Genomic DNA, 24,940 nt, shown 5'->3' on the forward strand with positions numbered 1-24,940 from the left:
CAGTATTAAAGAAAACCTTGTTGTGTCAAGTTATGATATTGAGCACCTGAAGCTGTTTTATGCCGAGTCAGAGTACTGGCCCATCGGTATTGGTACTGGGTCTACTCAAACTGGCAGCTGCTCTGTAGGGTCTCAGGCAGAAGTCTTCCACATCAGCTTCAGGCAGATTCCTTTAATAGGAGATGCTGGAGTTTGGACCTGGGACCTTCTGCATACCAAACAGATGCTCTACCAAAAATATTATGTGTGCGATATGTATATAAAGCAAGGTGTCAGCAGCCATTCTGGCACCAGAAACCTAAACCTTTCTAGGAAGCCCTGGAGTTGTCTCTGTTGTGCAAAAGTTCTGCCTCCTTCCTGCTCCCCCTCCTTCCATACTAATGTTTTTATTTTCCTCTGCTGCTGTTTCGGCGGCAGTCGGTGCTTGTACCCTGCTGCGCTCTGTCATGCTAACCTTGCTCCCCTTCTCCAGAGATGAGCCGGCATTACCAGCCTCCAGGTGATGGCTGGAGATCTCCCGGAATTACAACTAATCTCCAGGCTGCAAAGATCAGTTCACCTGGAGAAAATGGCTGCTTTAGAGGGTGGTCTCTATGGAATTATACCATGCTGAGGTCCTTTCCCTCCCCAAACCCTGTCTTCTCCAGGCTTTACAGGCTTCACTCCCCCCGCCCCCCGCAATTCTCCAGGAATTTCCCAACTTGGAGCTGGCCACTCTAATTATGAATGGAAGAGGGAGATCTATCTTTGTCTCTAATAGGGCCTGAACTAAGGATCACCTAGCAGAATTGATTTGGCAATAATCAACAAAAGAGAATGTCTTCACACAATGGGTAAATATTGACATTCACAACCACTACCTTAGATAGTTTTGAAAGAGCGGTGGCACAAATAAACAGAAGGGAGATCTCTCTGTGGCTTTTAGCTAGGATAGCTAAACGGGGCCTCCATGTTTGGAGGCACTGTACCTCTAATCATTGCATGTGGGGGGCAGATAACAGGGGAGGGGGCTGGGGCTATTTGGGCGTCTGCTGGCAAGCTTCCCAGAGGCAGCTGGCTGGTGTTCCGAAACATGGCGCTGGGCCGGACAGTCCAGTTCATGCATTCTTAGAACTTGCAAGCTGCAGACCGCTGTGCTATGGTGTTGACGGAAGCCAAGCTAGTGGGACGTTGCAAACTTGAAGCTTTTCTGTGCCTGTTGCTAAGGAACGGCATAGACTTGCCTGTGGCAGTTTTTTAAAAAAGAAGCCAGCCTTGCGAGGAGAGGGTGTCTCTTCCTCCTGTTTTGCACACACCCTAACAGATGTAAGGCTCTTGATAGCTGTTTCCATTACTTGCACACATACAGAGAGAGAGAGAGAGAGAGAGAGAGAGAGAGAGAGAGAGAGAGAGAGAGAGAGAGAGAGAGAGAGAGAGAGAGAGAGAGAGACTGCAGGCGCAGCAGACAGACTTTGCAAACATTCCTAAGCAGGGTTGGGTAGCTTTCCATTTTTCCAGGTGGCCTTGTTCCCTCCCCCCCTGCTTGATAGAAAGCTGATAAGAGCTCCATCAGGCTAAAAATAAAGGTGGGTTCACACATGTACAGGGTAGCCAAGTATGGATGATTGCTTTTCAGAGTTCTGGATATGGTTTCGTGTAGGCTGTGACGTTTCCGCAACAGATGTTCAGTTTTTTAATGTTCTACAACAACCTGGAGGATTGAGCCAGTTTTTGTTATGCTTCCAAATGGACCTGGGAAAGAGCTGACCCCCCCCACACACACACACCCCACACACACTGCACTTGTCTGCATTTCTAACACAGAAGCACCAAATACCTCTTTTGTGTAACCGTTTCAAGTGCCTTCTGGAATAGAGTCGCTGATGGCTCTGCTAAGTTTCCAGCAGTCACCCAAGTACAGTGATCCTAGAGCCTGTTTTTCTGGGGAAAAGTTCCATTGAAAGAAATCGGAACTTCTTTCTTTCTGCCCTTGAAGTAAGCATGCATAGGACTTAGTTATAAAGCATGAATTCAATTAGACCAGCATAGAAATAAAAATACCTCTTGGAAGGACAAAACCACCTTGTTTTTTATGCACGAGTGTTGCATCAGGCAACATGTCAAAAGAGGCATTCCCTGGTGTGCATGTAAGTAGAAAGGGAATGCCTCTTCTCAAATGGCTCCCATCATTTTTGTGATTTGTTTTTTTTTTTAAATGGCTGCCTTACTAATTAAGGTCACCTTTTTAAAATTGGTCAGAAGCTTAATTACTTCATCTGATTAAACGTTGCAGTTATAAATAACATGATTATGAATTATGTAGCATTTAGTTTATTTAATCTCATTACAGAGTTACTCCCTGTGGGCTTAAAATTTTTAAATACAAAAGAAGAAAAAGGTGGGATCAGAAAGGGAAAACTGTAGATGTGATATTGTGAAACAGATAAAGGCATTGCAAGAACCAAAAAGTATGATGCAAGTGGAAATCTTGCGTTTGTTCTTCCTCTAAAAGACAGTTTAAGAATAAGACTTGTTTCAAGGGGCTTGTTCACCCATTTAGCAGCAGGTCAAGTGATTATAATACACTGTGTGAATTACCAAGCCCCCCCACCCCCCGTATTATCACTATTCTCATTCCGAGCATCACTAGCCAAGGTTCTGCAGTAGCTTAGCTGCTACCACTTTTAAGCCATACCAGGGCTCATTTTGAGGAGGAACACGCAGGAACGCAGTTCTGGTAGTTCTCCAAAGAGGTCACATGTCAGGTGGCCCTGCCCACCTGATTTTTGACCATTTTGGGCCCGTTTTGGCCTGGATTAGGCCCAAAATGGCCAGGATCGGGGCTAAAACAGCCAGGATTGGTTGCAAAATGGCCAGGATCAGGCCTCTGACGGGTGGTGGATCACTCTCCTGCTCAGCAGCGGCCCAATGCTGACCATTTTGGGCTCCTTTTCAGCCATTTTCAGCCCCTTTTTGCTATTTGGGCCCAGTTTTGGCCCTGAATGGCCAGGATTGGGTCCAAATCAGCCAGGATAGGTGAGGTCAGGGGGTGTGTCATATGCAAATCAGTCATGCTAATGACACTTCTGGTGATGGCAAGGGGCGTGGCATATGCTAATGAGTCATGCTAATAAGCTATGCTAATTTTAATGATTTTTAAAAAATTATTATTGATTTTATGTTTTTGTGATTTTAATGTATTTTTAATGTTGTTAGCCGCCCTGAGCCCATCTGTAGGGACGGTGGGGTATAAATCGAATAAATAAAATAAATAATAAATAAAATAAATATAAATAATGAGTTCCTGCAGTTCTTTTTCTGTGAAAGGACTCCTGAGCCAAACTATAGCTTGGTGTTTTGATCCAAAAGCTTCTGGTCCAGAACTTCTGACAGCTGTTTTCCTAATCTACAGCATTTTGAAACAGACCGCTTCATCTATTGGGTTAAAATGGCAGGCTGTGCTCTGAATCTCCCCTTCGTATTCATACACAGGCACTGACATGTGTGCAAGATGAAGACATCTACCCCCTCCACTTAGCTCAGATGCGTAACTGGCATGGACCGAATGAGGGGGGCTAAAGTTTAGAATTCAAATATGCTGCATTTCAAGGCCTCCTCCAAATGCAGCAGTGGTGGGTACTAGAAAACGGGGACAGTGAAGGCAAATGGAATTACTCCTTAGAGAGGCGACATCAAGCGGACAGTGGGCCCCAAATAGGTGCATGTGCTCGAATACACCCATGTTGGTTCTCTTCTCGAACTAGCCCACTGTCGCTTGGGGCCCTCAGAATGGTCTGCAGGCACAGCAAGTCTGAAGATAAAAGTAGCTGCATGGAAGACTGCTTGCATGTGCCAAGCAAGTGAAGAGTTTCCTGAATAAAAAGCAGGCTATGGGAGAAATCTGTCATCTTGGAGCTTATTTGGCAGCCAGTGTTGAATATTAGGTGGTATCAAGATTTGTAGCAGGGAGATCTGGGTTCAAATCCTGCCTTGGTCCTAAAGCTCATTTGATAAACCTGAGCCAGCATGGTGGCAAGAATCACATGAGCGTAATCGTGGGGGCTCTGGAGGAGAAACAGGGCTGGAATGTGACAGTACATAAACCGCTACTGTGGAATGGCTTGTCAGCTGTGGCTCAAACTGAAGCATGTTTCCTCGTCATAATACCTCCCACCACCTTGAAGGTTACTTGTGTTTCTTCCGGCTTTACTTCCTTATTAGGAGGGCTTTGTCTGCTCTTCAAGTTGACAGCCCTGATAAAATGCAGCAACTCTGTCAGCTTTGTGCTCAACAGTAAGCTGTGTGGGTGAGTTAAACTTTAGGCCAAGACAAGTTAGCCCTGCCAGCTTTAACCATCAGAACTACAGCTTAGCGCTCGTTGTGATGAGGGAGTGACCTTTAAGGCCCGGAATAACAGGTTGGGCTCTTTGTGTCACTTCAGGGGAACACAGGAAAATTGGGACTTCGATCTTTCTCTTTTTTTAAAAAAAGGAAAGGCAAGTTTCTAGCACTTATGAGTGCGGACAGATGCTTAAAGCTGTCTAAAGGAAGACATGATAGAGACTTATAAAATCATGCAGAGTGTGGAGAATGTTGCTAGAAAGAGCTTTTTCTCCCTTAATGCTTGGAGGTTTAGGCAGTAGTCAAGGATGGACAGAAGAAAAGGAAATGCATAATCAACTTGTGGAATTTACTGTCAAAAGATGTGTTAATGGCTTTCAAAGACATGCTAAGGGAAGAGACATCTAGCAATGGCGTCTAGCTGTGATGAGTGAATGGAGCCTCCATATTTAGAGGCAGTGTATCTCTTAGTTTCAGTTGCTTGTGGACAACAGCAGGGGGAGACTTTGGCCTCCATATATTTGGCTTGTAGGTTGGGAACGTCTTGGTTAACCATTACGATGCTGAATTAGATGGACATTTTGCGTAATTTGGCAAGAGTCTTATATTGATGAGGTCTCTGAATAACACAACACTTGGTGAAATTTAACTTAAAAGCGACGATGAGGGTGCTGAACAAGATTGACAGCAGGGAGGATGAGGGTTTACAGTACAATCCTAAGCAGAGTTATCTAAATCCACTGATGTCAATGGGTTTAGACTGGAGTAACTCTGTTTAGGATTGCACCATTAGTGTGTTGGGCATTGCTCCTCCCCAGTAACAGAGCCGTGATAAATTATGCAAGTTAGTTACAACTGCGCAGTCAACTGCCTGCAAAACAATATGCAAATTAACACACTCAACCCTCAGAATTTAGCTTTTCTTGGAAAGGAAGTTGGGTACAGAATTTTCCTCTTTTTTTATATATAAGCTGTGGAAACTTGCATTGCGCAAGTGTTATCAGTGCCAAATGCCCCCTTCACATACAAATGCAAGGCCATACAGTAGAACTTTTAAATCAAATGAGTCGAGAGAGACCTTCCTCCATGCAGGGTAATGCAAAATAAGCCAGAGTTTTTGGGAAATGCAGAATTGGTTGGGTGTCAGAAACTGGTCAGGTGACGGCCTTCCTAGTAACCTGTGAAGTTCATAGACATGCGGTACAGGACTTTGCCAGTGGGTCCTTCCCAGTCTGTGGATTGTGGCTCTGGGAAAGGCTGAAACTTGCCTTTTGCCCAGGCTAGAATTGTCTTCATGTGCAAGGTTCTTAGAGAAGCTGCAGGTAGCTTGACAGGTGCTGTCAAGGTTCCTCCCGTCTCCCAGGTGACATGACGGCTTATTTTTCTTCTTTCTGGGAGGCAGAAAGATTAAATCTCAAGAACTGTGCGCTGGAAATCTGCTGATGGGTGAAAAGTAGCCCTGGCACTGCTGTTTCTCTTTTTCTCGATTTTTCGTTTCGGGGCGAGGGTTGTACAATTTTTGTCCAAAAGTGTAGGGGCATATACTTAAAAGTAAGGGGAAGCTGTTTACTCACTGCCATCCATCCAAAGTGAACTTGCTTCAAGCCAAAAGTGTGGTTCCACTTCTTAGTCTGTGTATCATCTCCCATTACGTCACCAGGCAAGCCGTTCAATGATGATGGTTGTTGTGGGTTTTCCGGGCTGTATTGCCGTGGTCTTGGCATTGTAGTTCCTGACGTTTCGCCAGCAGCTGTGGCTGGCATCTTCAGAGGTGTAGCACCAAAAGACAGAGATCTCTCAGTGTCACAGTGTGGAAAAGATGTAGGTCATTTGACAATACATCGTTCAATGATGCTTTAGCAGCAGGTCTAATTGCATTCTTTAAAATTGCATTTGTAACGCAGAGAGATCTATTTAGGCTTTGACTGCCAGCATCAGTTACTTGGAGATGTAGATTTCATACCTGTGGGGGATGGAGGAGAGGTTTAGCTACTCCCCTTATCTGTGATGCTGCAATTCTGCTGGAAGACTTTTGTTCAGGACCTGTGGTTCCTGCTGCTGTTTTCTGGTCTCTCGTTGTGTGCTGAAAGAGGGAGGGACCGGCAAATGGACAGGTTTCTTTCCTGGGGCTGTTCTGCCCGTGTCCAGGGTGACTGAGTATTTGATTAAGAGGTGGTAAAATGCCGGGTCTGTCTGTGTTATAATGAATGGGATAAGACAAACCGGTCTCTTCCCCCACAACTCATGTGAACATTCAGATTTTAATGTCCTCAGTATCAGCATCAACCTACCTGATTCATGCCTCCCAACATTTTTATTTGTATGTGTGACACGCCTGTATGTACAGCTATTGAAAGATGTCTTTATTTTATTTATTTATTTATTTTATTGTCTGCCTTTCTCACTGAGATCCAAGGCAGATTATGCAGTGCAAGAGAGACTGATGTGTTGTCTCAAAGGAGAAGAGGAAAGTGCGCACCTCTTTTGTGTATCTGTGCATACATGTGCACCAAAGTAATTAAGCATGTTGAAAGGTCATAATTATTAGGAAGGTCCTAATTTTTGAAACACGAGTTTCGAGGTGGGGACCCAAACCAAAAAGAATTAGATAACCGGAAAGATTGGGAAAAGCAAACTAAAATGAGCGAAATAGTAAAGAGTCCAGTAGCACCTTTAAGACTAACCAACTTTATTGTAGCAAAGCTTTCAAGAGCCACAGCTCTCTTTGTCAGATGCATGATGCATACCTTTCTTGGCCTCGTCAGGGGATATCATGCCCACATGGTATGTTTAACAACAAAGGTTCAGATTTTTGAAGACCATCAAAGGTGTGTTGTTTCACTGCATGTGCAATAAGTTCCGAACTGATCCTAGAACCTGACATACTGTGATTCTCTGCTTTTTGCCTGTTTTTAAAAATTAAAATATTTCTAGTCCTCAAAGTTGTGTGCCAAGAAAAGCTAAGGCCTGCCCGCTGCTTTAAATTCTGCAGACAGGCCAAAATTATGTTCATCTGCAAGAATAATGTATCTTGCTGGTCATGGGGAAGAGCAGCAGTGTTCTGTGTGGGAGGAGGGAGGCCTCTGCCCCAGAGACCAGGAAACTCCAGCGGAGACATGGAGTCTCTTTGTTTGTTGTTACCAATAAGATTCCTCCTCGCACAGAACTGTTGGCCAAGTTGAATCATTTTCTGTGGGCTGTCCTAATGAGCAGGTCAGCGATTGGAGAGCGGAGGAGGTTGTGCCCCTGTGGAGATCAGACTCTCTTGAGAAAACCAGTGTAAAATCTGAACATGATTTGAAGGCTTTGAAAGCAAGGATGACACGCCCACGCCTCTGACAGTCAATATTTTTCATGCAAGCGAGAGAGCGCTGACTGTGTGTTTTCACTGGTCCAAGTCCTTGTTCTTTGGGTCTGCCCTGTAGAGCTGTAATGCCATGTTTAGACAGCTGTCAGGTGGCCGGCACCTTGCCGCTGCTGAGAGCTCCCCCTGGCACGGACGGTGCCTTTGCTTTCCATTTTTCCACATGGCAACTCCTGTGGTTTAGCACTTGCCGACAGAGAGCCAAGCTACAAGTGATGAATTACACTTGCCTAGCAAGTGAACAGACTCACGTGTATTCCTCCCTGTTCACTTGCTCTCCACTTGATCTCTCCTGCTAGTAAACAGCCTTGTCCTTCTCCACTCTGCTTCCTTCCTGCTTCTGGAGGATCTCTACATGTACCTCTCTGAAGTGAGCGCAGTGGGCTGAAAGGGAACTTGAGAATCTCTGCTCAGTTCCTTCAAACTCTCTCCTGCTAGTAAATAGAAGATCACTCAAAACCTCTCTGAGGTTGCCAAGGCCTCTGGGGCAGTCTCCCATTGTCTGGTGAGAGTAGAGGAGCCAAGCATGTCCAGTTGGCATCATGGGACCCTCCTTTATGCTGGAGGCCCAAGAAGATACATGCCTATGCTGAGCCTTAGCTCCGGCCCCCTTGGACACACTTTCCACCTAAGAGGAAAAGGCAAAAACAGTTTGAAGCAGATTTTGTTAACCTGGGTTCATAGAGAATTGGGCAGTGTGAGAGAGCTTGGAGTGGGATGAAACTGGGGTATAGCTGGAAGGGGACTAGAGTTGCCAGGTACCCCTACCTTCTGGGTGGGAGGTTGGAGGCCTGGCACCTACCTTTCCGATGTCCTTCTCGCGTGTGCATTCCTGGCCTGCTATTAATATTATTGTTATTATAAGGGCCTAACTACCGGTACATCCTGAGGTCTGTTTGCAGATGTGTTCTGGTAGCACCAAGTTTTTGAGGCACATGCAGACCTGATGTGCATCAGGACCTTGGCGTGAAGGGGAAGGGGAAGTCATCACTTCTGGGAAGTGATGTCATCACGCAGGCCACGTGCTGCCCTGGGAGTGCAGGGGGCTGAATCAGGCCGCTGTGGAGCTCTGCAGTGGACTGATTCAGGCCGAATCCAGCCCAAATCTGGATGGATTTGGCCCAATTCGGGCTGCTGTGGTGCATGGGAGTGCGCCCCAGGAGGCATGTTCCTCCCACCGCCAGGCAGGGGGTGGAGGGTAGGAGCGGGGGATCCCTTGCCCCCAGTGGTGGGCTAGCATCCCTAGATGGGGAGATGCACAAGCTCCTTTTCAGGTTTTCTGTGTTGTAACCTGCCTCTAACCCAGCTGGTCTTGGTGCAAGCTGGAGAGCAGGAGGGAAATAATTGTTTCGCTTGGCTGCAGTGCTAGTAACCCGCAGGAGGGCTGGGCCTATGCAGGTTGTTCAAAAAGAAGCCAAGGACAATTCTGGGCCTAGCAGACAAGAAACTGAAAGCTCTCAGGGAAGTTCTGTGTTGTTCCTTTTTACAGCCAAGTTATCTACCGTGAGGTTTTCAATGTTAACAAATAAACCACTGAGTTAGGGAAGTTGGATGCTTTGTTGCTGCTCTGCTGTGCTGGGAGAGAAACAGTGCCAGCAGCTGAAGGAGGATTTGCTTTCTGCTTGCTCTGCCTGCAGCATCTATGTGTGAATTCACAAACGCTCAAATTCTCTAAGGGCCTAACTGCAGGTACATCCTGGGGTCTGTTCACAGATGTGTTCTGGTAGCACCAAGTTTTGAGACACATGCAGACCTGATGTGCATCAGGACCTTGGTGTGAAGGGGAAGGGGAAGTCATTTTCCTGACTGCACATACATAATACATGCATCTGTTTGTAAGAAACAGTCAATGTGCATTCACTTTACAAATGAAATTAGGTACCAGCACCCGGATAAATGTGATGTTTCAATAATATGTTCAGCTGCACACACATCAAATGTAACTTGAGAATCATTCAGCGCACATATAAAGAAAAATCAAGTGTACACTGTACACAGATGGGACAAAATAGCAAAGAGTCCGGTAGCACCATTAAGACTAACCAACTTTATTGTAGCATAAGCTTTCGAGAGCCACAGCTTTCTTCGTCAGATGCAAGATTGGACATGCATTCATTGTAGCAGGTGAACAGGGCTGCTGACTTCCTGGGGCTTTTGAATTCATGCACAATCTGTCAACACTTAATTTTTCTTTACTCATGCATTGAGTAATTCTTATGCTGCGTGTGTGTGTGTGTGTGTGTGTGTGTGTGTGTGTGTGTGTGTGTGTGTGTGTGTGTGTGTGTGTTCACTGTCGTGAGCAGGGCTTGTATGTAAGGTAGTTACCCACTATAACTGTGCTGTGGTGGTGGAGGGGAGCTACAAAAGTAGTTCAGTTGGTAAAGGAGAGGGGAAAGAATTCCTGCTGTGGAGAGCTGCAGTGGTCCCAATCCAGCCCATTGGTTACATATCTATCCTTTTAATCCTCAAGGATTTCAGAATGGTGGATGGAGTTTTCCTCTTCTTTTGCTCAGGGTTATGAGGAAGAATAAATGGAGTCTATGTAGTCTAATAGGCGGAGAGTGGCAGACTCAAGGTACACAGGCTGTTGAGCTTCCTGGTTAATTTGTGATTTGAACTCAGGTCTCTACAGTCCTAGCCCAATGCTCTAACCTTTATGCAACACTAGTTCTCTTACTTCCTAGGATGTAAACACACCTGAATAATAATATTATAATAATAGATTTATATACCGCCCTTCAGGATGACTTAATACCTACTCAGAGTGGTTTACGAAGTATGTCATTATTATCCCCACAACAAAACACCCTGTGAGTTGGGTGGGGCTGAGAGAGCTCCTAGAAGCTGTGACTGACCCAAGGTCACCCAGCTGGCTTCAGGTGGAGGAGTGGGGAATCAAACCCAGTTCTCCAGATTAGAGTCCCACGCTCTTAACCACTACACCAAACTGAAGATGAGAGGGCTTACTTACCTCCGTGGTAAATAACTTCTAGGGTAAGGTAGTTGTGGCGGATGTGTTTCGTCTTGATTGGGGTTTAGTCATTACTAACTTGAGCTGGATCAGGGCCAGTGTTTTCTTATTTGTTAAAAAAAAATCTTTGTGCCTTTAAGTGTGGTGAAGATCCTTGTTGCAGCCTTTGAGAAATGATACTGGAGGAGACTGACGCGTGGAGTGAGCCACCTTTTACATGCTGCTGTGCGAGCTCTTCTCTTGTCCTTACGGCTTTGCTCACAGATCCAGAACTGCTTCCTGGGTTGCTTGAAATGCTGTTCCTTTTACAGCCATCTCACATAACCATAGCAGCTAAAAAGTGGGAGGAGGAATCCTCAGTGCAGATTTTGCCCCTACCCTGAACTCATTGGGTAGCCTTGAGCAAGCGACTGTCTTCTCACCTTCCCCTATCTGCCATGTAGGGATTGCCTGGTCTACCTTACAGGGCAGTTCTGAGCGCTGCTGAGATGAATTAAGACAAAGGCTTTGAATGCTCCGTAGTACTACATAAAAGCTAAATTGTAGTTCTGCTGAACTTAGAAATGTGACTGGCAACTTTCCTTTCTCCTCTTCTAGCCATCAAGGTGGTCTGCGTGGGCTCTTGTGGGGTGTCGAGCAAGATAAACGATACGGCATGGACGGTGGAGGAGCAGTACTTCAACAGCACCTTGTCCCTGGCAGATAAAGGTATAGTAGAAGGAGGGTGTGTGTGTGGGTGGCAAGGCTTCCCTTTGGCATCTGTTGCGGCCTGGAGTCAGAGCAGATCGCGATCTGATCCCGCAAGCATTGCTCTTGCTGACGAGCAGCCACAGGGAAGCCTGTTCAGTTCAGATCCATGGCTGGGGGCAGATTGACTGTTTTCTGTATGTCGAAGCCCCCTTCCCCATATCCAGAGTTAACTCTTTGCAGTGCTAGGGGAAAACATACAGGTTGCTAGTTTGTCCCTCCCATGCCCCCCATGACAGTTTTTGGCTTGGTAAACCTTTTGAGGTGGGGGAACAGTTAGCCCCCCCCCACTCTCTGGGCAGTGGCCCTGATCAGAATTGGGGGAAGGGCAGCCCACAGTGCAGGAAAAATCAGATTAGATTCCACCAGGGATTTTAAGAGGTAGGCCAACTCGGAGATACTTTCTAACCAGTGGTGAATTAAAGGGAGGACTGTTGGATCCCCTTTTTGTTGGTTCCCATTTCTGTTCCTTGAATCTCAGCAGACATGAGTAGGTGGTAATTTCTCTCCACGCCATGGCTTCTGCTGATCACACTGCTGCTAGGGACAGAAGAACAGCCAGGATGGGTCAGCTGGCAACCCGAACAGCACATATTCCACTCAAGTGCTGAGCACAGGACTGGGTGCTGACTCTGGGTGTTTAAAAATGCCAGCTTCTAGTCCTTATGACTGCAATGATAGGCTTGAAAGTCGCAATTGATAGACAAGTCTCAGAAGTCAGAAGAGACTAAAAAGGTCTGAAGTGGTTTGGGGGCAGAGCTTCCATGACCTACATAGGAATAGCTCTGCTGTACAGCTTTGGTACACTCTCAGATGACACAAGTGTTGCATAGTGACTCCCAGAAGCTGCAACAAGGCAAGTCTAGCTGCACAATTGTGTAAGCTTGAGGTGGGGGGCAGAGATCTGTGTTTGTTTGTGTTGGATTCTTTGTGGCTCCTTTGAACAAACTGTAGTCCTTGAAATTTCAGGGAGAGTTTGGGATGTTTTCCTGGCAGGCTTTTGTCCTTGTTTCCATATTCAGCTTGTGTTGTGCGTTTATATGTTTTGTGTGGATGTCCTGCACATATTTTTGGAAGGAAGGCAAGCATCATGTACACTGTGTGTGTAAACATGTATGCACGAGCTGGGGAGGAAGGGGAAGCAGTTTGAAAATCCTGCCTCTATACCTCCACATTTCCCCCTCCAGGACTTTCAAGGGTTTGAGCCGGCCAGCTTCTCCCCTCTTCCTCCTTTCAGTGACATCCAGCTATTCCCACCGCTCCATCCCTCCTCAGTCTGCATTTAGCAATCCACCCCCCCACCATGAACTTAAACTCATATTTCCTCTGTATACCAGAAGCAGATACAAATCTCTACCACGTGGCATGGTTTTTCAGCTGTCATTGTCCAAACAAGAGCCGGCCACCGGATACTGTGATTTGCCGTTTCCCAACATGCCATCATGCTAGAATGCCCCTATGGATTACTATATGTTGGCAGCACAGCTTGATCTGTTAAAGTGGGTCTCAGTGAGCATCAATCTCGCATCAAAAATAGAGGCACCAGGGCTTTTTTTCTGGGAAAAGAGGTGGTGGAACTCAGTGGGTTGCTCTTGGAGAAAATGGTCACATGGCTGGTGGCCCTGCCCCCTGATCTCCGGACAGAGGGGAGTTTAGATTGCAGTGGCGTGGAGGGCAATCTAAACTCCCCTCTGTCTGGAGATCAGGGGGCGGGGCCACCAGCCATGTGACCATTTTTAAGAAGTTCCAGAACTCTGTTCCACTGCGTTGCCGCTGAAAAAAAGCCCTGAGAGGCACCTATGGTACAACATTACATGGACAAATTACCTAAGGAAACTGACATGCGGTTTACCCTACTGTATGAGACCAGGGAAAGATTTTCAGAGAATGTAATTAAGGATCTTAGGAGAAAAGAAACTTAATTGGATTTTTAAACTGAACTGTCTGATTCCGGGAGGCTTAAATATAGCTAATGACTATACCTGTTTCTTGGGCTGGTCGTTCTATGGAAATATATTGAGTGGTATTTCTCTTTAAGAAATGGTTCCTTGGAAATGGAGTTGTGTTATTGGAGGGTTAATATAAGACATTTGAGGCATTTTAACAATACTGTGATTGCTACTGCTGTAAATGACATGCATGACTTTGCTGAGAGAAATTGTTATAAATGGCATTTGTGTTTATTACTTCCCTATTTTTAATTGTATGCTTGCAATGATTGTATTCTTATTGATATGTATTGATTTCCAGTATCTGTGCATTCTTTGATAAAGATATGAATTGAAACGGGACCAATAATGATCTAGACAACCCGTTAGAACAGAACTTCAACTAAAGAACAGAACTTCAACTAAGATTATTTTTCACTTAGGACTTTTCGTAGTCACTTGAAATTGCCTCTACCTGAGAGAATATTTGCATTCTCCCACACTATGTGGATATTGAGTGCTTTTGACACTTGTTTGTTGGATGCTATGTTGGATGCTTGCCTTATTGGTGCTAATTGATGCATTTGCACTTTAATATAAATGTGCAATATTGCATATATTAATGTTTACAATAGCACTTAGCAGCAGCACTTTATGTATACCTGAATATAGGGTCCTTTAAAGAGAGTACCTATATGAATGATTGCTCCAACTGTGGGTTAAGAGTCACATTTCTTGGCTTGCCTTCATTGTCTATGTAATACATATATAAATATTTACTAAATTACTGTTTTGATAAGAGATTCAGAGGAGTTAGCCGTGTTAGTCTGTAGTAGCAAAATAGTAAAGAGTCCAGTAGCACCTTTAAGACTAACCAACTTTACTGTAGCATAACTTTCGAGAACCACAGTTCTCTTCGTCAGATGCAATGACAACGAAGAGAACTGTGCAATGACGAAGAGAACTGTGGTTCTCGAAAGTTATGCTACAGTAAAGTTGGTTAGTCTTAAAGGTGCTACTGGATTCTTTACTGTTTTGATAAGATTCACTTTGTACAAACTGTTGTTAGTAAGTTTGCACGGGTATCTTTGTTTGCTATCATGCTAGAATAAGCAAGAAATGGAATCCGGGCGTGGGGCTAAGCAGATGAAGAGGTGGGTTGCACCAGTAAGATTAAGCTTGATTCTGAAGTGGCTGGGTTTTCTAGTCCTGGGGAGAGCTGGTTTAAGCTCCACCCTAGTGGAGTCTGTGAATGCATCCCTTGACATTCTCTGTATGGGGAGCAAAGGAAATCACTTGAGCTGCATCCACACATAATTAGGTAACACTGTATTGTTGCAGTGTAGCAATCCCTTGCAACTGGATCGCTGTAGTCCACACAAGAAAATCAACTTGCAAATAGGATTCATGACACTTGCTCAGCAAATGCCAGGGCATTTGGGGGGCAGTGGCTGGGGAGTGTGGAGTTTTGGGATGATGCAATGTCACTTTTGGATGATACTCTAGGCAGCTTCCCCTAGTCACTATGGTCCTTTACCACAGAGGTTAGGGAAAATCCGTAGATTGTTATTATGTGTAGGCCATTTTTTTCTCCTGTTCCTCAGGGGTGGGAAATTGGGCATGGAGGCTGGTAATTCCCTGTCCCAGTTAAATGGGAATTCTTTAATTGTTACAGTGCAGCAATAGCACATTTATCCCACTATGTGTAGATACATGAAGAGATACTCCTGTAGTAAGGGTAAAAAATGATTCCTCTCGTGTATCCTCCACCGGCTGGGACCCCCCACCCCCACCCCGATTGGTGTTCAAGAGACCCGTGGCAGTTTCTTTCCACCTCCCTCCTTATATCGTTCCATCTCCCCCACTATTGTAACAGGGTTGCGCTGGTAAATAATATGCTAGGTGCCAGTGGTGGAATAGATGCAGGAATCGCTTCTTCAGTGGGCCTGCCTTGTTTGGCACAGACTTGACCTGCAAATGGAGATGCCTGTTAGATAGTACTTGGCACCCATCTATGCTAGAGGGTAGAAGGATATGGCTTTTCTCCAGATATCCTGGCTTTGAATGAACGTTGCCTTCCACTGGCTGGTGAAGGCGCTGAAAAAAAACACCCCTGCACAAATAATTCACGAGGCGTTGATAACCAGACGGCAAAAACAGTGGGGCTTTGTAGTAAATGTATGCTGGGGAGGGGGGTGGATTGGAGCAGGGAATTTCAGGTGAGTCATCAAAAAAGAAAAAGAAGGAGGGAAATAGGAGGAGGGAGCAGCCAAACCAGCTTGGCTGCTTCTGCTTAGACATGAGCGGGGGGGGGGGGGGTACAGAGAGAGATTTTAGTACTTTGGGAATCCAAAAGGCTATTCTAGCTTTAGTCTCCAAACAAGATGAGGCAGGGGCTGGATGCAGTGCTGTTTTGGTTGGGATGGGTGGTCCCAGGATCTTGTGTGTGTTGTAAACAGATACACCTCGTTTCCAGTAGCTTTTGTAGAAAACATTCTGTTCCCACATCACTGCCTACTGCAGACACAGCCCTGCCTATTCTCCTTTTCCCCCAAGGGTTTTGGAAAGCACTGCAGTAAACACCCCCCCCCAACTGAATGTGGATTGCTGCCCTTGGGCAGTGAATGAGGATATCAAGGCTGATCCAGAATATTTTGGGGAGGGGCTATGGCAGAGGGAGGGCATTGAGCACCTGCTTTGCTTTCCCCAGGCTCAATCCCAGCACCTCCAGTTCAAGTATCTCAAGGTGTCACTAACCGGTTACAAAGTCCTTGCATCCCCACTCCCTGTTGACCAGATGTGCTCTGAGAGTTAATAATTGGAACTTCACTCCCAGGAGGGGTTGGGCCCAGTTCAGATCAGAATTGTAGGAAGAGGGGACCGAAGCCTTCCCCTTCCTCATTGTTCTATCCTGAAACAGTCTTGAAGAATTGGTGATTGCCCTGTTGGACTACTCTTACGTTCCCTCAACAGGAGGCTCCGTGGGTTGTTTTCAGGTTGAAAAAAAAAACAGCAAAGGGGGGTTGCTGAAGCCCCCGTTCCTCACAATCCAGATCCAAATTGGGGATGGGGTGGGCAAGGAATCGGGTTCCAGGTGTGCAGCTCTCAGCGCCTGTCTGGTTAGTGGGGTTGAGGCTGACCTTTTTCTTCCTATACTAGGCTGATGTGGATGAAACGCTGCAGTCTTTTTGTACACACCCTCCCTCCCATTAAGATGTCATGAGATTGTATACTTCCTCCTTACTTGAACAGCATTTCCTCCTGCTCTGTTCTCGCCCTCATCTACCCCCACCTTCCTTTGGTTAAATTTTAATTTGGGTCCCAAGCTTCACCCTGGTGAACACAAGCTTGAGTTTCGTTTGTAATGTTTGTAATGGGGTGTGTGTGGGGGGGGGATGAAACGCGCTTATTGCACATGTCTTATTGCACATTTCACCATGGTTAAAGATGGGGGTGGTGTTCAGGAGGTGCAATTCCCTTAGCCTTGGTTGAGCACCCATACAGCCCCTGCAGGTACTTTCTGGCCAGGAGTGATTGGTTGGTAACGGGCACGCCATTCTCTTTTTTGCTGCTGCCATGCCCTTCTGTCTGCCAGGTAACTGACTGGTAAACAAACAAACAAGAGGTATTCCTTGGGAAGGAAACAGTAGATTACTGTTTAGAAAAAAACTATATCTTGTTTTGGTTCTATACCTAGTACTGGTGCTTTTAAGTGACTTGATTTTCATTCCTGGGACCTTGTTTCTTTTCTACTCTTTTCTTTTCTGGGTATCTGATTGGTAGCTGACTGGCGTCTCAAGCCCTACGTGGTGACACCATGTCTCTCTCTGTAGGTGTGGTGGTATCTCAAGTAGGTTCTCCCTGAAACCTCTGGGCAGCCATCCACCTGTCTGACACTTCTGGTGTTACTTCTAGGGAGAACTTGACAACACTTTAAAAAGAAAGCCCTAATTGGTCACACCAGAACTTTCTTTTCTGCCCCTCTTGTGAGTCTATTGCAACAAAAACAAGCAGAGGCGCTTGTGGTGCTTTAAAGATGAAAGAGATTAGTCCCTGAAGGTTTATGTTGGAATAAACACTTGTTCAATTTTCAGTTGTCACAAGACCAGGGCTTTTTTTCTGGGAAAAGAGGTGGTGGAACTCAGTGGTGGAACTCAGGACCGCACAATGACATCACTTTGGGTCAGCTGGAACAAGGGGGGAGTTTTTTAAAGTTTAAATCACCCTTGGTGAAAATGGTCACACGGCCGGTGGCCCCGCCATGCGGCACAGAGGGCAATCTAAACTCCCCTCTCTCTGGAGATCAGGGGGCGGGGCCACTGGCCATGTGACCATTTTTAAGAGGTGCCAGAACTCCGTTCCACTGCGTTTCCGGCTGAAGAAAAGCCCTGCACAAGACTCCTGTTTAGTCTGTTGCAGCATGAACAGCTGTGTGTTTACATATACATAAAAACCAGTGTGCTGCTTCTCTGCTTTCACAAGAAAAGAGATGCTGCAAACAGCTGCATCTATGGAAATTTCTTCTGGTGTGGAGGAAATCAGGAGATGAAATGTTAGGTTGTTGTGTGAGGGCATCTGAATACTAGTAATAACAGTGTGCTTATATACTGCCCTTCCGGACAAATTAGTGCCCCACTCAGAGCAGTGAACAAAGTTAATGTTGTTATTATCCCTACTATAGGTCTGGGTAGTTGGGGCTGAGGAGTGGCTGACCCAAGGCAATAGTGGGAGTCGAACTAGCATACTGCTGATTCACAGCCCAGCCACTTAACCACTATCCTACGGCAGCTGTTTCTTCTGTGGTTCAGATCTTCCGTTGTAGATGGTCATCTTGAATATACCTGAGGCATCTTTGTTTTTCGTTTGCATTAAAACAAGGGTGGAAGGGGAGGGGTAAGAAGAGAAAAATCTGGGCAAAACATTGTCATCTGCAACAGGGCTTGATTCTAGATGGTGCCCATTATGTTCTATGGGAAAAAGTTAATGGGCTTCTGTTGGCAAGTTTAGGAGAGGGCAAGTACTTTTTATTTATAACATTCATTAGTTGCCTTTCTGCCTTGCAGGAACTCAAGGTGGCTTACAGTGTAAATAACCTTAACATGGAAAAATCCTAGGTTCCATTTTAAAAACTGGGGTCACAGTCTAAGGGCAGGCAGCGTTTCCTTCCCATCTCATGTTTGTCCCTGAGCACAGTTTTTTGTGTTCTCCCTTATTGGTGGGTTCCACCACTCACTGGGGCGGGGGCAAGGATGGAGGCAATTAGGTTGTGGGGTTTTTTTGCTACCATTTTTTGACCTCCAGTGATTCATATTCCATGATATTCCCTCTTTCTCTCATCAGGGAACAGGCAATAGGGGAGAGGGAGCCAAATTATCTCCATCCGAACTCTGCCAGACCTTTAGAAATGCAGATGCCTGCCTGGGGACAATGGAGTGGTCAGACACCTAGGAGGGAAGAGATTTGGGAGGGTTAAAATGCTAGAGAGGATTCCTCCTGAAGGTTTCAGGTATGATTCAGCGAGGCTATTAAGTTCTTGGCAGAGGCTACAGTTACTAGGAAGGTGTGATCCATGAGTCATTTCACCTGACCTGTAAATGGAGGTGATGTCAGTGGAAGAATGGAAGTTGGGGCCCCAAGGAGACGGGCAACATCAGGCTGGTGTTGACATTTCCTGTGTTTGGTTTTATGCTTGGCATCGAAATGGGAAGAAATGGAATTTGCTCATGCACTTTTGAGTGTGTTTAGAGCAGCTCGGCCCTGTTGTCGTTGGCGTTGCTTTCCCAGAAGACCTGGGAGTTAGTTGCTCTTTCACAAAGCTTCAGTTTCAGGGTTCTTTGTAAAGGCAGTTGATCCACTCTGAATCTGAGTACTCATAGCTCCTGTATGAATTGGCACACATCACAACACTGTCCGTTTTTTCCCCTCCCTGCTGAAAAAAGAATGATGGCCAATGTCACAGGAACGCTTGGCCCTCCAAAGCTTTCCTCGGATGTGTCTGGCCACAAGATTGTAAGAGTCTGGGTTTGATCCTTGGCCTTGCCAGTATGCATGTATGCTTGTTTGGGGGGTGTTTATATACCTGGACACCTGAGGCAGGTAATGACAACAAATGCTACATAAAAGTAACCTTCTATTGAGATAATTAAAACATACCATTATGCAAATAAGACAGAGCCCACACCTATAACCCTCAAGCTACCCTAGACATTATCTTTCAATAGCTCTGTTGGACACACTCACCGGAAGTCCTCAAGGGTAGGTGCCTGCCTGGGTCTACTCTTCTAGAAGGGTATTAACACTAGAGACCAGGGTCTGCCACAGACGGTATCCTTGAGAGTCAGGAGGCTTTGTGGAGTCCCTCTTTCAAGGAGCACCAGGGCTTTTTTTCAGCTGGAATGCGGTGGAACGGAGTTCCGGAACCGCTTGAAAATGGTCACATGGCTGGTGGCCCCGCCCCCTGATCTCCAGACAGAGGGGAGCTTAGATTGCCCTCTGTGCCGCATCTTATAGCGGACGATGCTTCCAAATCATCTTTGAGAGCAACCTCATGTATAGCCTTGTAGAATATTCAAGTCTAGAGATGACCACAAATCAGGTGTCAAAGGGCCTGTGTGGCACAGTAGTTAAAGTGTCAGATTAGGGTCTGCGAGACCCAGGTTCAAATCCCCACTCTGCCATGAAAGCTCACTGAGTGATCTTAGGCCAGCCAGGCATTCTCAGCCTAATCTGCCTCACACGGTTGTTTTGACGATAAAATGGAGGAGAGAACAATGTATATTGCTCTTGAGTCTCCATTGGGGGAGAAAGGCACAGTATAAGTGAAGTCAATAAAGTCTGCAGAAATGCAGTTGGCTTCCTGACTAACTGCAGCTGGAATTTTTCCCCCTCACTACTTTATTTCCCTCTTTTTCAAATGGATCTAATAAGACTCCCAACTCTGAACCATTCCATGAAAATTGCATGATGTCAGCTGTGGGGAGAATCGCCCTATTCAATGCGGGCATTTTTCTAGTTAGCATCACATCCGGGTTCTGCCAGAAGGGTTGAGATAGTAGGTGTTGGAGAAGACCGTGCTCTGCCCTGGGGAGCCTCTAGCAGCCAGACAAAAGATGGACCTGTGCTCTGACACTTTATAAGGTATAGAGGTTAGAGTGATATACAGGCAGGGGCAGTATTGGGGGATGCTATGGTTGGACCTCCTAGGATCACCTCCCAGTTCCCAATGGGAGAAGCACCAGAAAGTTACACACGCTGCTGTTTCTTGATATTACCCCTCTAATGCAAGCTGTGTATGCCCCCCAGGCCCCTGTGACATCACTCTGGGGCAGTATCTGGGAGACTGTTTCACGCTTGCTGAAACAATTGAGCAATTGAGCTCTGAAACAATTGAGCAATTGAGCTCTGATTCTCTTATGAACCAGTTTGGTGTAGTGGTTAAGAGCACGGGACTCTAATCTGGAGAGCTAGGTTTGATTCCCCACTCCTCCACTTGAAGCCAGCTGGGTGGCCTTGGGCTAGTCACAGCTCTCCAGAGCTCTCTCAGCCCCACCCACCTCACAGGGTGTTTTGTTGTGGGGATAATAATGACATACTTTGTAAACCGCTCTGAGTGGGCATTAAGTTGTTCTGAAGGGCGGTATATAAATCGAATGTTGTTGTTGTTATAACCTTGTAGTTCCACTGGCTTCAGATGAGCTGAAAAGTGCAAGAAAATCACAACTCGCATCCCCCCTTCCGCCCTTGGCAGATTTGCAAGTGGCATTCAGAGGAGGGAACGCTTATGGGGAGGGGAGATGCTCTATATTAAGGTTGGCAGCCATCCTTGTGCACAGATGGACCGTCTGCCAGGACAGATTAGCCTTGGTGTCCCACCGCCCTGGAGGGCTTCTTGTCCCTGGGATAGCCCTACGGTTGGGCTAGTGAGGAACAGCGGGACAGCACCGGCCTCATCCTGCTGTCCTGGGCATGGGGTAGCTGGCAGGGAGGAGCATGGTGGCCCTTTCCTTCCAGGAAGCACTTTGGTCCTGCATCAGGTGAGAGAGTCATGGTGGGAGAGGGGGGCCTTTCCAGGGTCATTTTGGCTTACTAGTTGACTCCCAACCTCCATTAAAATTTGCAAAACAAAAAGAGCCGAGGCTCTCTCTGGCAGCAGAGAAACGTTGCTCTAGGCCTTGGCATCTCCGCAGCAAGCACCATGTTCCCTTTGCCTTGGGGGGGGGGTCCGTTTAGCATGTCAATAAAGATTGCAAGTGTGTGAGGCTCCCTGTCCCTACAGTACCACTTTTTGCTGCCTACACAACAGCACACCTTAAGACATTCAGACACCCGAGCGACAGTGGGTGATGGAGGGGGTGGGGAAGAATTTGATTCCAGGCCTCTTACACTTATTGTCTCTTAAACTGTAAAAGTAAAATATTAATGGAAACATGCCAGTAAGCATACTCCCTTGGGAAGAGATTATCACTGTATAAGTGGGTTAACAGGCTGTCTGAAGAGGTGGAAGATCTCCAGAGGACTTGAGGAGAGAAGACTCGAAGCAGATTTTCCTGGCTACTTGCTTAGAATCTTACGAGGAACTCGAAGGAACGCTGATTTGGAAGGGGAGCTGGCGTGGGGGGGGGGGCTGAATTGGGGAGGGGGCTGGCTTGGCTGCTCAGCGGCTTCTGCACTCTGGTTTCAGAGATGACAACGGAGACTGGCTTGGGACCCCTACTGTTCACCAATCAAGGACCGCTTCAAGAGCCTCCCCTCCCATTAGTGCCCATTGTTGCTCTGCTCTGTTCACTTTCTCTCAATTGGCCTCATTCTCCAATGGTTTATAAAAGCTTTTCTGAAAGGTCAGACTTCGTAGTCCAGCATCTAGTTTTCCCCCCCCCCCAGTGGCCAGGCAGATTCCTCAGAGGGTCTACAGGCAGAGCGAGGATTTGGGCCTCTGCGTTGTCTCCTCCCAGAACGGGTATTCAGAGGTAGACTGCCTCTGAACATGCAGGTTCCATTTAGCCACCATAGCTAATAGCCATCGGTAGACCTTTCCTCCTCCATAAATGTGTCGAGTCCCTCTTTGAACCTGCCTGGGCCATTCATTGCCGCCCTCGATGGCGGTGAGATCCATGGATTCATTATGTGTACAACATGCATGTAAATGTGAGTGTTTTAGTTTGAGCTGCTTTTAGAAGAGGGCTGCATGTTTAATCAACTGAAGCTTCAGTTAATCAATCAGCGGGGCGTGTTAGGCAGGCTGCCTCACTGTTTTGATCTTTTTCCTGTAAGGGCAACACAAATTGTTTCCTTTTAACAAGGAGTAGGCGGCACTGTGTTGTTTGAACAGGTTTTTGCCCTAAACCGCTTTCAGTATCTCGGATGGAGGCGATGTGTAGGCTTACGTAGGCGTCCTTGTTTAATTGCCTAGCAGGTAGATGACTGGCCGTTGCAGTTTCTCCATCTGGTTGTCCACCTTGGTGTAAGGACACCCTGGCCTCCGGTGGAGGGGTAGGAGGCTTCCCGTCCAATGGCTTTTCTCTTTGCTTCAGAATCTTGCTTGCTTAGTATCTTCCTCCTCTCCCTCCTTCGGGAATTCTCTGGTGCTTTCTGGGCACTGTGACCGACCTTCACACTGTGGAACGCTGCCCTTATCCAGCATGCATGCGCCCCTTTGCAGCCAATAGTGATTGAGTCCTCCAGGACTTGTGTTGCTTTTTGACCAAGCTGTGCACCTTCTGCCTGGGCTTCTGGGTAGATCCACAAAGCAGGATGATCTCTTCCCCTTCTGCCTCTGAAACCTGACCACATCAAAGAATCCATCCTTCAGCCCCGGCATTGTTCTCAAACAATCCAGCAAAGTGAATCAGGGGCAAGGCTGCCCGCTCAGGTAGCAGCCGTCTGAATAGGTCTGGAGAGAGGGATTGACATGTCTGCATTGAAGTCTATGGAAACCTGGCCTTTGTCCCAAAGCCTGTATGGAACTTGGCACTGGGAGGAGAAGGGAGCTAGAAGCACTGGGAATGTCTCCTCTGCTATGCCGTAGATCCAGAGGAGTTCGCCACATTTGTCTGTAGTTGCAAAATAGTAAACAGTCCAGTAGTCCCTTTAAGACTAACCAACTTTATTGTGGCATAAGCTTTTGAGAACCACAGCTTTCTTCATCAGATGCATCTGACAAAGAGAGCTGTGGTTCTTGAAAGCTTATGCTACAATAAAGTTGGTTAGTCTTAAAGATGCTACTGGACACTTTGTTATGCTAGACAACATTTAAATTCAGATTTGAGTAGTAAGGCCCAAGGCCCTTGCCCGCCCTGCAGAAGAAGAAGGTCCTCTCTCAAGCTCAAGGCAAGTGTTTGTATTACACAGAACTCTTCTTTTAAAGTCTGTCTATTCCCTAACATCAGGCCAGAGAGTCTGGCTGTGGCTCCTGGGCTGGAGAAGGAAAGGAGGCCAAAGGGCTGATTATGGTGAAGGGGCTTCAAGCAAAACAAGACAATCAAAATTGCTAATAGATCCAGAGGAGTTAGCCGTGTTAGCAAAATAGAAGAGTCTAGTAGCTTATGCTACAGTAAAGTTGGCTAGTCTTAAAGGTGCTACTGGACTCTTTTCAGAATTACTTGTAAGATTAATTTTGGAGACTTGCTCTTGAAAGATGATCTCTGCTAATTTTTTGAATTTATTAAAGTACATCGAATTGGCTCAAGGAAACATTTGCTGGGGCTGGTTCTTGACTTCAGCGAGAGAGAAAGGAGTGTTCTGCAGATGTTCAGGACAGGAGTCCTGAGCGAGTGGAGTGTATCCCTGGCATTCTTCCAGTGAAAAAGGGTTTTGAGGCTCCCAAACAATCCATCCCCTTCTCCCCTTGAAGGCAGAGCCACGAGGTCAGCAGCAGAGCACTTGCTTTGCCGGGCCCTAGCATTTCTAGTTGAAGAGGCTGTGGATAGCAGCAGGTATTAGTGCATTTTATGGCTGCCCTTATTCATAGTTCTCACGTCCTCCATTTTATCTACACAACAACCCTGTAAGGTAGGTTAGGGTGAGAGTATGTGACCAGCCCAAGGTCACTCGGCAAGTTTCATGGCGCAGTGGGAATGTTAACCTAGACATCCCAGATCCTAGTCTAACCACTACACCCCGTACTGTGTCTTTACGCTGTATAGCCTTTGGCAAGCTCTCCTTTCTCAGCTTCTGCCCCATCTGCAACATGTGAATGATTATGGCCTACCTTAAAGGGCTGTTGTATGTATGAGAATGTTGGTGCAGTGCTTTTCAAAATGCTCAGGGTCAACGTCCCCCTCAATTCTCTTGGAGAGCCTCTGCCAGTCAAAGCAGACCAAGACGCAGGCTACATGGAGCCACAGGCTGACTGTGTAAGACAGTTCATATAAACCTCTCTCATATAGCCTTGAGTTCCATGTTGGAGCCTTGATCCATGTTGAAAATCTGGAAAAGTGCAGGGAGCTGAAGGAAAGAGTGAAATAAGACTGCTGACATGGAAGTCTTTTGGAGGATCAGATAATGTTAAAGCTGGAGTGTTTGATGGATATGCCGGATTTTCTGGTCTTTCCTGGAAATGGAGTCTTCCTCCCTCCCACTATCACCGAGTGCAAAATGTGACAGTACTGCTGC

At 46.4% G+C, this 24,940-nt stretch overlaps 1 protein-coding gene across 2 annotated transcripts in view; it reads left to right on the forward strand.

The window, feature by feature from the left end:
- ARRDC1 (arrestin domain containing 1) overlaps positions 1 to 24,940 on the forward strand; it is a 58,198-nt gene that overhangs the window by 17,644 nt on the left and 15,614 nt on the right. For both annotated transcript variants that reach the window (XM_054998412.1, XM_054998411.1), the window contains exon 2: positions 11,253 to 11,363. In XM_054998412.1, the coding sequence (XP_054854387.1) occupies positions 11,253 to 11,363 (111 nt within the window). The remainder of the gene's footprint in view (positions 1 to 11,252; positions 11,364 to 24,940) is intronic.

This window comes from Eublepharis macularius, chromosome 14 (assembly GCF_028583425.1).
Source record: "Eublepharis macularius isolate TG4126 chromosome 14, MPM_Emac_v1.0, whole genome shotgun sequence".
Taxonomy (NCBI): domain Eukaryota; kingdom Metazoa; phylum Chordata; class Lepidosauria; order Squamata; family Eublepharidae; genus Eublepharis; species Eublepharis macularius.